This window comes from Mus caroli, unplaced genomic scaffold (genome assembly GCF_978045245.1).
Source record: "Mus caroli unplaced genomic scaffold, Mus_caroli_1 scaffold_5, whole genome shotgun sequence".
Lineage (NCBI taxonomy): Eukaryota > Metazoa > Chordata > Mammalia > Rodentia > Muridae > Mus > Mus caroli.
In genome coordinates this window covers 37,180,171-37,192,944 of record NW_028227260.1, presented here as the reverse complement: position 1 = coordinate 37,192,944, position 12,774 = coordinate 37,180,171, and the positions used below count along the sequence as shown (strand labels likewise).

Genomic DNA, 12,774 nt, shown 5'->3' with positions numbered 1-12,774 from the left:
CAGGCGGCGGTGGTGCACGCCTTTAATCCCAGCATTTAGGAGGCAGAGGAAGGTGGATTTCTGAGTTTGAGGCCAGCCTGGTCTACAAAGTGAGTTCCAGGACAGCCAGCGCTACACAGAGAAACTCTGTCTCAAATAAAAACCCAAATCAAAACCAAACAAAAAGTACAACAGTCAGACTACTTTCTGGAAGGCGCTCATTCTTAGTAAGCCATCACATTCCCTGATCAGTACAGTTGTGTTCTGGCAGAGTTTAGATTAGCCCAGGGAAGCTCAGCAATACCTTAAACAAATGAGCAAAGCTGGAAATTCAGAGCCTGAGTGAAGGACATAGAGGTTATTCCAGTTGACTAGGATGAGGATAAACTAAAAAAACAACAGTGGCTAGTGCTGGTATCCAAACCTAGCAGTCAATCCTAAAGAAGTAAAACCTCTTAGCAGGTCACTCTTTCTTTCAATAGGTTTACTAGAAGAGTCAAGCAAATGATCCTGTGAGTACTCACACACAGGGATCTCACCAACTCCTTCAATTTCACAGTTGCTTGTGTTAACCCAGACCCACCCTATAATGTACAGAAGAAAAAAAATCAGACAATACTTTGTGTTGTGCCAGCTTCACAGGATGTCTCTGAGTTCTCAACCCTTTCCCGACGGGGTCTGCGGCAGCAGATACAATGGAGGTAGTCTATTACGTTATTGGTGAAGAGTGAGCGCAAGGGGTGCAAGTACTGGAAGAAGAGGAGCATGACCCCAATGGAAATCAGATAAGCAATAATAAGCTGCACAGCAATCAAGGAATGACAATAATTCAGTAACACTTTGACTCCGAAGTACTTAAAAACCAAGACCATGATCACATTCTCTACCAGCCTCACACTATAGTGCAGTCCCATATGTCCCCAGTTCTGACCTTTGTCAACAAGGTCTCTGTCTGCCAACTTCAACTGCATGGCTGACCAGCAAGAGAAGTTGATGCCAGCATAGAGAATGGTGACTGAAATCAGTACCACCAGAGTGCCAACTCGGCTGAAGTTTTTCTCAATATTGTTTGGCATTTGGGCACCACTCCTCCAGAACTTAACCCAGGGCTCAAAGAGGATGATCAAGAAGTTGAGCACTAAGAAGGGCACAGCCTTCAACTTCAAGGTGGCCGAGAAGAGCACCAGAATCACGAGGCGGGAAGTGATCTCCAATGTCCTCCAGACGGTGATACAAAGGACTTCCAGTGGCCCAAGTCTAATCTTGTAGTCATCATACTTGATCTGGATAGCCAACATATTGCAGAGGGTAGCCCCATAGGTGACAGATATCAGGGAAAAAACCATTAACACAGCTGCAAAATAAGGAAAGAGACAAAGTAACAATTAAGTCGATGTTTCCAGTGAATGAAGCCTGTCCTCAGAACCAGAGGTCCAGAGATGATGGACAGGGCTTGGGACATTCCTTAACTGAGAGTAGACTTATAGATGGTCACAGCTATGTACACAAATGGCGTACACCCGAATAAACATTGTTACAAAGACATAGGAATGACTAGCGGATATAGAAAGGGGTATTCAGTATCACAGATCACTAGACAAATGAAAATGTAAATCACAGAGAGAGCTTGTAGTAGAGTTAGTGACAGTTCTCTTGTTAGCGTGCAAAGAATGACCACAATAAGATACTACTTAGTACCTGTTAGGGTGGCCACAATTTAGGGGGGAAAAAACTAACAAAGATATGGAGAAAATTGAACTTTTATACATAGTTAGACTATACATTTATATTGGCAGGGTGAAAAACAGCATGAAGATAATTAAAAACAGAACTAGTATATAATCCAGCAATTCCACTAACTGGGAACACGCACAAAGGAAAGACAATCAATATCTCAAAGAATGCTGTTATGTTGTCCACTGCAGCGAGAACAGAACAGTTATTGTTTCCAATATATGGAAACAACCTAAATGTCTATTGATGGGGGCATGTGTAAAGAAAATGATATTCATATGCTGCGGGATTTACTCAACAATAATATGAAGGAAATTGCATCATTGAAATAAAATGATGAATATCAAGGACTTTATGCTAAGTGAAATTAGCAAGACTCGGAAATAAAAATAATGTATTACCCCATTTATAAGTGGAATGTCATAAATGAACTAGATTCAAAGAAACAGAATAGAGCAACACTTCCCAGGGCCTAGGGCTAGGGAACAGGAGGAATTTTTGCGAAAGGGATCGACATTTCTGTTACAAAATGATTATATTTGGGAGCTTTAGTGTACAGCTTGGCATTATATTTCACACTTGTAATTTTCTGAAAGAGTTCACACACACCAATAGTAATTATATGGCATGAGATACATGCATCAAAACTTCTCACTGTAGACATGAAATGTATGCAATAAAACAAAATACCCCACACAGAAAGACAATAGAAGAAATAAACCAAAACATCTTCTATAGTGTTGATGGGGTTTTAGCTCAGTCTCTTTTAAATCCTTTGGGCTGGGTATATGGCAAAGGTCTAACTGAGCCTGAAGAAGGTCACAGATCCAAGCCCCAGTACTATAAAAGTAAGCAAATAAAGATAGTAAGAGTATCCTTTTATGCTTTGCTGTTTTCTACGTTTCCGATTTAGAAATTTTGGATGAACAAACAATGCAAGAGTTTAATCACAGAAATACACAAAATAAACTTTTCAAACTGAAGAAGTCTTACAACTAATGCTGAGAAGTCACCAACATGGGAAGGACACACATAAAGGTATGGGCCACACCTAACTGAAGGAACAGAACTCTAAGGACAGTGAGAAAGGAAAAACTAAACTGAAAATACCTGGGACAAGACCTAATGTTAGGAAGGCATATACATTTTTTCCCTCCTCCTTCTCTGCCTCTTCCCCCTCTGCTGCTTCTTTTGGAAACCGGATCTCACTGTGTTGCAGCCCTAGCTGGACTGGAACTTGCAATATAGACCAAGCTGTACCCAGACTCACAGAAATCCTGTCTCTGCTTCTCACGTGCTGGGCCGCTATGCCTAGAAACTGCCATTTGTAGCTGACGTCTAATCTTTGATGTGTATCTGCTCCAAGAAACCAGTCTTCTAGAGAGATTCACTCCAGTTACATATGCCAAAAAAAAAAAAAAATGTAGTAGATATCTCATGAAGGTAGAAGGGGCTGGATCTAGTTTGCTCTACCCTTACAAGCTAACACACACTGTCTGAAATATAATACATGCTTGATAAAGGTTTGTGGAATGATGAAGATTTCTGAGGTGACAGAGGCAAAAATAAATGCTTAGGATTCAAAATCCTTCAAAATCCGCTTTGGGGACGATTTACTTAACTTCTAGGTCTACTACTGTATCTTTTGTAAACTGAGAATAATAATAACCTCATAGATAAAGTTGTTGTGAAGATTAAATGAAATAATTACAAGAAAAGTATTGGAGTCGTATCTGTAGGTGCTGTCTTCTACTTCCTCCTCCTCCTCCACTCCCCTTTTCCTTCCCTTCCCCAAAAACATGAATAGAGAATTGCAAAGTGTTCTAAACTACTCCTCTTAATCTCACCACCATCCAACACAGAATTGATTATTCATATAAAATCCCTGTACCAAACTAACTTAACTCAATCCAAAGTCAGTGATTTTTTTTTCCTTTGGTGGCTATTGTTTATTACAGTAGGGGGAATGGAGGCTGGAGAAATGGCTCAGCAGTTAAGAACACTTACTACTTTGAAAAGGACTTGAGATCTCTCCTTTATTACCCTCATTGGGTAGCTCATAATTACCTGTAACTCACCCCAGGCGCATCTAATACCCCTGCCTCTGGCCTCTGAAGGCACCTGAACTCTGACACACATACCCCCCCAGACATATATGTATACATATACAAATAATTTTTAAAATGGAAAATTAAAGCTTAACAGCTAGATAGGTGGCTCGGCAGTTAAGTGTACTTGCTACTCTTACAGAGGACCCAGGTTCAGTTCCTAGCACCTAAAAGGAGGCCCATAACCTCCTGAAACTGTAGTTCCAGGAAATCTGATACCTCCCCAGGCATCAGGCACGCAAGTGGTACACATATACATATGCAGACAAACTCATACACATAAAATTTTAGAAATTAAGAAATGTGGTATGCCGGGCATGGTGGCACACACCTTTAATCCCAGCACTTGGGAGGCAGAGGCAGGCGGAGGATTTCTGAGTTCAAGGCCAGCCTGGTCTACAAAGTGAGTTCCAGAAGAGCCAGAGCTATACAAAGAAACCCTGTCTCGAAAAACAAAACAAAACAAAACAAAAAACAACAAAAAAATGTGGTAATTAGCAAATTGCTCTTAGAAATCAATCTATTTAGAAGATTGGTATGAAAAACCTGTAAGAAAAGCTAAAAAAAAAAAAAAAAAAGACCTAGGACCTGGGATTAGACAGGCACCCAAGAACCAATGGGGGTGATCTTAGCTGTGGTTCACTACATTGGGGACATGAAACCTGAAGAGGCCACCTCCTATACCCAGGCAGGAACCTCAGTGGAGCGATAGGGACACCAACCCATCCACAAAACTTTCAACCTCAAATTTATCCTGTCTACAAGAAATGCAGGGACAGGGGGTGGAGCAGAGACTGAGGGAATGGCCAGCCAATAACTATCCCAACTTGAGACCCATTTGATGGGCAAGCATCAATCCCTGACAGTATTCATGTTACTCTGTTACGCTTGCAGACAGGAGCATGTTGACCTCTGAGAAGCTCCACTCAGTAGCTGACTCAGACAGATGCAGACACCCACAGCCAAACAGTGGATGGAGCTTGGGGACTCTTATGGAAGAATAGGAGGAAGGATTGTGGGCCCCAAGGGGATTGTGGTCTCCACAGGAAGGCCAACCTAGTCAACTAATCTGGACTCTTGGGGCTCTCAGAGGCTGAACCACCAACCAAAGATCATATATGGGCTGGACCTAGTCCTCCCCACACATATATAGCAGATGTGCAGCTTGGTCTTCAGGTGGGTCCCAAACAACTGAAACAGGGACTATCTCAAAAACTGTTGCCTGTCTGTGGGACATGTTCTTCTAGCTGGGCTGCCTTGTGTGGACTCAGTGGGAGAGGAAACAGGAAATGCCTAGCCTCACAGAGACTTGAAGTGCCAGAGTGGGGTGGGGGGATAACCAGGAGGCCCCACCTGCTCAGAGAGAAGAGGAGAGGAGATAGAGGAGAGACTGTGGGAGAGTGTGGCCGGGAGAGGGGTAATAAAGTGAATAAGTTAAAACACTAAATTAAAATTTAAAAAGAGAATAAATTTTAAAATGCAAAACAGTCAAAAACTATGAACAACGAATGTTTTAACATGTAAAAATGGTGTATTTCAAATATTATCTCTGTGTGTATGTGTGTGTTCCCTGCAGTATTATAGATTAACCCAACACCTTCAACATGCTAGGCAGGCACTCTTTAATTGAGCTACATCCACAGCCCATTATGTATACCCAGTAAATTGGAAAGGACATATACTGAATGGTTAACAGACATTACTTTTGGTGTGTAACATTCTATTTTCTATTTTCTATTTTCTACCTATTCTATGTGGTCTGAGATGTTACCAAAATATCTAACTTTTATAATTTAAAAATAAAAACAAAAATAATAGTGCATTAAGATGGTAAATTTTCATAAAAGAAAATTTAAAGTAACACCCTGCCACCTTCTCAGGGCTTCTTGAGGTAGGGTTTTGTTTATTGTTTTTGTTGTTGGTTTTTTTGTTTTGTTTTGTTTTGTTTTTGTTTTATAGCTTCCCAGAAATTTTCTGTGCTGATACAATTTCCTGTAGGCCAGTAAGTTTGCACGTTTTTCACCTTTGTGATGGTTACATATTTTAACTAGATGATTTTCCAACTCTCAAAATTCTCAGGAAGTCAAGCAGCACTTCCAGACAATGTTCTCCTCAAACTACTATGGAGCGGACACTTGTAAAACACTTCCAAACCAACAGAACTTCATCAACAACTGTTAATGGAACAAAGGGAATAGAGTTTGCCAAACAAGGCTAGAAATCACTACTTATATTTAAAAAAAAAAATGGTTCAAACTCTCCCCACATCTGAAGCTGCATTTGCCCAACCTGATGAAGCAAACCCGGACTGGTAAAATCCATTCACAAGATTTGATCTTGACCTATACAGTCCTGACACACATTGCTTCCTCTGCTAGAGGTCTTACTCATGTTGAGATTCATCGTGTTACAATTAGGAATTTATGTCAGTCTCTGCTTTGTAACTTCCTCCAGAGATCATGAAGAAAGAAGGTCAGTCCTTGGACCAGACCTGACTGACATGTAGCCATCCCCCCACTCCCTTTCTGTCTCTCTACTACCACGGGAGGAAATGAATACACCCGTGGTTCTCTAAGGAAACTAACTGGGATTCACTAGGGTACTTTTTACAAACGCAGATTCCTGGCTTCCCCACACTCTGTGATCAATTTGGGTCTGAGGAGGGAAGGTACATTTTTAAAAAGAACCTTCCAAGTCAGGTATGCCGGCTCTTATCTATAGTCCCAGCACTTGGGAAGCTCACTAGGAGCATTGCCATGAATTAGCTGTCAGCCTGGGCTACATAATGGAATATATCCTGGAATAAAAAGTGAGATCCCATCACCAAAAGAAAAAAGAAGGAAAAAAATCTTCCCACATGACTGTGACATACAGACATATTTGAGAACCTTTACTCTAAAGGTGGCCATCTCTAAAAAAATATGCAACTAGCAACACTGTGTACACGCAGGTGACGAGGGACAGTTTTCATTCTTCTTCTTTTTTTTTTTTTTTCTAACTGCTACAGTGGCAAGACAAGGTGTTTGTAAAAAAAATTAATTTAAACACCGATCATCCCAGTTTAAAAATTCCAGCAGGTCTGATGTGTCTGCCTCCATAAGTTCTAGTGCTGCCTAAGAGGCCTATTCGTGATGACAAAAGCATTCTAAACCTCTGTCATCCCAAGCAGTAAGTTATTAACCAGAGATAGTTATTAGGCATGTGAAATATGGCCATCACTACTGAGGAAATGTGCTTTACTATAGGGTTTTTCCATTTAAATTGCACATGAGGCTAGTAGCCAGTATGTTGGACACTTCAGACCTAGACTTCTAACACTCTTAGTTTAAACAGAGCCCTCCCTTCTCTTGACCCCACTCACCTCTCCCCGGGGGGACTTCTGCTGAGATCAGACTCACATAGAGCTGATAGGTCAGCTGGGGCACTGAGCCCAGGAAGGCTTGAATCTGTGACATACGTTTGTAGGCATTGCGGTGCATAGCCAGGGTCCGGATGGAGTGGCCCACCTCCCATTCTATCAGCACCTCCTGGCCAGCTATTAGCATCTTCTTTCGGGTGAGGCTGACATATGGCTCCTCCTGCCCCTCTTTCTTCCACAGTGTAAGGTATTTAATCATGGCCTCCAAACATCTGCGGGAGTAAAGCATCATGGGAACTTAGCTAAAATTGTCCCAAGAAAGGAAAAATCTGGGGGAGGTATTATTATTATTATTATTTGGCATTTTCTTTCTTCTGTCCATTACACATGAATCAAAGGGTTGGCCATACCTTAGGTCTAAGATCTCTCTCTCTCTCATCACTTACTGGTCTAAGAACACCATTTCTGAAATACTTTATAGTCAAAGAATTGTTTTATCTCCTCAAAAATCTGTCTGTGGTTTTAAAAATGTGCCTCAAATACAACGGTATTAAGAAATAATATTTTGGAGAGAAAGATAAGGGCTCCAAAGGCCCTGGATTTCACAAGACCTTAAATTCCTAAATCAAAAATTCTTTAATAAGTGCATCCAGCTTCATAATTGAGATTCTTAGGTTCTAAAAAAAAAAAAAAAAAAAAGAAAAGAAAAAAAGAAAAAAAAAAAAGAAAAGAAAAAAAGCTGAACGTGGTGGTGCATGCCTTTAATCCCAGCACTCAGGAGGCAGAGGCAGGCGGATTTCTGAGTTCGAGGCCAGCCTGGTCTACAGAGTGAGTTCCAGGACAGCCAGGACTATACAGAGAAACCCTGTCTCGAGAAAAAAAAAAGAGAGAAGGGGGGGGGGAAGAGAGGGAGAGAAGGAGAGAGAGAGAGAGAGAGAGAGAGAGAGAGAGAGAGAGAGAGAGAGATAGAGAGAGAGATTCTGCTTTTCCAAGAAAACATAATATTTTGTGTGTGTGTGCTTTTCTTGCTGGGGGAAGAGATTCCTTTTAAACCCGATTTTTTATGAAGAAAATAACCTTACCAGAGCCTATTGCCCTTGAAATCTTGCTGAGAGCCGACTTCCTGCTGTTACCCTCCCACACTTCCCCCAAGCAAATCAAAAGTCTCTGGCAGTTCTAATGCGGTAAACAGGAGACAAAAAGCAACTAGTGCATGCTGTTTTGTTACACCTGAGTTACTGCCCCCCCCCTCGCCCCCACACACCCTTACCCTGAAAAGAATGAAAACTTAACCATTTTTGACAAGAATATTTGTAGTGGAAATTAAGAAAGCGTCTCCAATAGATTGAAGGCATGAGGCTCTAGTTATCTTGCTTCCAGCTCTTGTCACATAGTGGGAATTTGATCAGCATTTGCTGAGCAAATGAAAGAATAAGCATGAAAAAGGAGAAGGCAGGTGGGAAATAGCAGATGATGAGACTGGAGAGTGGCGGCGCACAGGAAGACAGTAAAGACAAATTCAGGAGCTTTGACTCTTGGTGGAAAGGTTGAGAATATAAGGTACTGGCTGCCATTTTCCACAGGAGCCCCTGGAATTTTTTTCATATGTACGACTCCAAATTTCTACTTTCATGCACATGGTGTGTGTGTGTGTATGTGTGTGTGTGTGTGTGTATGTGTGCGCTCACGCGCGCGCGCCCCCGACACAGTTTGTGTATGTAGAGATCAAAGGACAGCTTGGATATTAGTCCTTGCCTTCCCTCTTGTTTGAGGTGGTCCTCTGTGTGTTCACCAGGCCCACAAGCTTCTGCAGATTCTCTTGCCTTTCCCTCCCATCTCACTAGGAATAGAGTTCCAGCTGTACTGGGTTCTGGGAACCTAAACTCAAATCTTCCTGTGTGCACAGCAAGAGCTGAATTCACTGAGCCATCTTCCCAGCCCTGAAAAGTCCACTTTCTATAGACAAACCTGGGTGAGAAAAAGAAAGAGAAGGAAAGAAATGGCAACTTTTGCTACTTAGGGGAAAATGTCTAATTTCAAGCCCATCCATACTATTGTTTAACAAAATATTGGGGGGGGTGGCATGAAGTCGTCTGCCTCTAAGTCTATACGTGAGGCTGTTTGATAGTTTAAGTAAAGGGGGTGTTGCTTACTCTGAGCTACAGTAAATCAGAGCACATAGATTTCCAGAAGCATGTTTGCATTTCATGTAAGATAGCCAAGCCCTAAACACAGCTTCATTTGTGTACCAGTAATACAACTCGTTACATAAGGAAGACAGGAATGGACCTTGAAAATAGCTGTATAAATCGTATAATTTGTGACTTTATAATAAGTTTTCTGAAGAACTACAGGCAATTGATGGTTACTGAGGGTCAGCCTTAAACACGCACACATACGAGTAACACTGAATAGATGCAAGATGTGCATATTATTATTTATAGTACTATACTATATTTTTATTGTATTATATTGTTGTTTATATACTATGTGTATATATAATACTTAGAGTCAAGGAATCATGAATTTGAAAGGGAGACATGGAAGGAGTTGGAGGAGAGAGAGATGGAAGTGATATATACGGTATGTATATAGGAAAGTCTCAAAACTATATACAAATTTTCAATAAAATCAATTGTTCTTCCTGCTGTGGGATTAGTGTAACTGGGGTTCTCCCTGCTGCTCAATCCATGTGCAGTACAAACTAAACGACAAATATGAAAAACGGTGAACGACGCTTTATATAGAGCAAAGTGAAAAACAGTTTAGAAGGCCACAAATGAAAAAAAGGAAGTAAAAGCTGAGGGCTGAGGTTCTGAGGGCTAGGTGCTTGCGTCCTCTTCACTTGCTAATTTGGTATATTGCATTTTGAAAAGGACCAAAATTTGTTTTCTTGAGTCCGTAGTGACATCTTGAAATTCCACGGTTCCAAGTTAAAGATAAAGTGTTCCTTTTACAGCTATCTTCAAAAATTTGAACAGGAAAGTAACATTAGATCAAGTTCCATATGGCCATCTGAGTCACATCTGCACATTAGGTATATAGAATGGCTCATACTGCATTTTTTTTTCTTTCTCTCTTTCTTCTTTCTTTTAGTACGTTGCCAAATTTAAAATCATGAAATATCACATAAAATCCTGTCTGGGGAACTAACTTCTCCTCAAAATTAGATCTGTCAATATCATGTCTGAATGCCAACAAAGAAACAGTGGATTCGAGTTTTAAAGTGGCTGCCTCCTAGACAGGTACATCCCAGATTCAAATTCGTCATGGCATTCCATTTCATTAACACTTAGACTTTGTTTCCATTTATTTCACACGTGAGACTATTTTCTAGTACTTAGCCTACTTCGCTCATTCATAGTATGCATAGAGGCCCCTGTGAGCAGTTGGATTTGGAACACAAAGTCTAGCCTAACACATTCATTTTACAGATGAGGAAACTGAGGCCCATGGCATCTTTAAGGTTACCACTAAGGCCATACAACTTATGAATAACAGGAGAAAGACCAAACTTAGAGTTAACTACTTTGTAAAGATAGCCCAGCCCACAATTTCTGTGATGAGACCTAACCCGTTCCTCATTGTTTCAAACAATATTGATAAACATTTTCCAGATTTATGGAAATATGATTGACAAACAGAAATATATTCACAGATAATACATTTCATTATCGGGGGTCCCACTCTTAATACATACCACAGATGTTTTAGATCTCTGATAAGTGATCTTCCTATTGTGATTACAACATCAACACTGTGACCCACATTCCTCAGCTGACCACAGGTGTTTGTCTCTCTTACAGTCATGACAAACTTGCTCCATTCCTCCCTCCTGACCTAATGAGTTATGCAATCTTTCTCTACAATGAAACCCCATAGCATCTAGATGAGTCTGTGGGCACAGATGCCCGTCTCCCTACAATTAAGAATGTTTTCATCTTGCTTGCAGCAATCTGAATGGGAATACCAGATCCTAGTGTTCTTTGCCACTAACTCCAGACAGAGGTGTACTACCTTGGTCATTCCAAACTGTGTATATTTATTGCAGCAAAATAACAAGAAATAAGCAAGAAACTGATCTATCAATAGCAAAAATTGAACTTCTTTGAATTGTAGTAACAGCTTGCTACCTCCTATTACATAAAATACTTTCCAGATGTCAACTAACTCTAGAAAGTTTTGAAAATGGTCAAAACAAACAAACAAACAAACAAAAACAAACCAAACCAAAACAAACAGCTCAAGAAGTCCAAGGTGTTAAAACTGAGTTTCAGAACGAATGAAGGCAGGAATACATATTTATTCATTCATAGAACATCTAAATGGCAGAATTCAAATTATAGACTCTGGAGGCTAGAGTCAATGAAACAGCACTTACTTGGCATGCTCAGCACCCTGGGGTTCATTCAATTTGAGAGCACAAGGTGACCACATTGGTTGCTCCCATCCTGTTTGCACAACACAAACTCAGGAAGAATTGTCTAATCAAGTCTTACTGGTTATAGCACACACGGTTTTTTGAACACATATCCATGCCACAACGTCACTATGGTGATACCCAAGATTTCAGATAAGGTTTGGGGGACAGTAGCCAGGGAAATGGAACAAGAAGGACTGGGAGAATTATTTAGATTAGAAGCACAGATTCAGTCATTTAAATATTAACCTCATCCTCCCCTGTACCTGTTTGAAGGGGGTTGGTTGGGTAGAGATTTAAAAATGCTCACCTGATAACAGGTCCCAAGAGGATTAGATGCATAAATAATGATAGTGGTCTATCTTTGGCCAGGTCTCTGTGGACAAAAATGAGGGTCAACTGAACCATGATAGATGAAAACATGAAAAAGGAAAATGTGTATGTCATCCAGAAGGTTTCATTATTCTTTCGGTAAATTCTAACCATGTACAAAGCAGACGCAGCCTCCCCACAGTACAAAAAGGTGGAGAAGAGGATACTAAACGGGAAGGTAAAGCGTGGGTTAGGCCCACGGATGACATCTTCTTCCAGAGATGAAATAGGAACCACATTTGGCTCCTCAGGAATTTCATAAACTCTGTCCATTGTTGAGAGTTTCTTATCGTCTGGAGTTCAGAGCTCTTCGCCATCCATTCTGAAAAGAGGCCCTGTAGTCACTGCTATCCAAGGATCAGTCAGGAGGACCGTGGCTAGTTGAGTCCCTGAATGTAGACCAACAAGTCAGAACAGGAGACACCTCACTTCTAGACTTAACTCGAGAGTCTCCAGTGGAGAGTCCAGGAGTGTCTCTTTGAACTTCACTCGTGATTGGCCCTGAAATGCAATCTTCAACATATGTGCTGAGAAACTTGGACAAGCACTTCAGCACTGAATCTGGTGCCCAATTCCACGCGTGTGAAAAGGCAAGGAACAGCTGTTTCCCCCGAATGCTCCTTTCAGAGGAGTAGCCACTTTGAGGAGGCACATCACATACTCAGCAGCTTCTCCTTAGGGATTCTCATCCGTGTATCCTCTCAAATCAGCAGAGAACTGAGCCAAGGTAGAAGAGGGAGCGCAGCCTGGGTGTCCTGTCAAAGATTCAGTTTAGCACCTAGGAATCCATCCAATGTGCTGCT

General features: G+C 41.1%; 1 protein-coding gene across 1 annotated transcript; it reads right to left on the bottom strand.

The window, feature by feature from the left end:
* Positions 1 to 587: 587 nt before the first annotated feature.
* Positions 588 to 12,562, bottom strand: Xkrx (XK related X-linked). The gene is made up of 3 exons (XM_021152623.3): positions 11,910 to 12,562; positions 7,183 to 7,451; positions 588 to 1,333 (listed from the first exon to the last, which is right to left on the bottom strand). Exons 1-3 carry the CDS (start codon positions 12,242 to 12,244, stop codon positions 588 to 590), a joined length of 1,350 nt encoding a protein of 449 aa, XP_021008282.1. The 5' UTR covers positions 12,245 to 12,562.
* Positions 12,563 to 12,774: the final 212 nt, after the last annotated feature.

Bases quoted from the DNA above. Each gene is read 5' to 3' on its own strand.
- Xkrx (XM_021152623.3), bottom strand. From the start codon at position 12,244: ATGGACAGAGTTTATGAAATTCCTGAGGAGCCAAATGTGGTTCCTATT. The intron at 7,452-11,909 runs GTGAGCATTTTT...TTACTCCCGCAG, and splicing joins CTCTTGGGACCTGTTATCAG to ATGTTTGGAGGCCATGATTA. The intron at 1,334-7,182 runs GTGAGTGGGGTC...CTTATTTTGCAG, and splicing joins AGAAGTCCCCCCGGGGAGAG to CTGTGTTAATGGTTTTTTCC.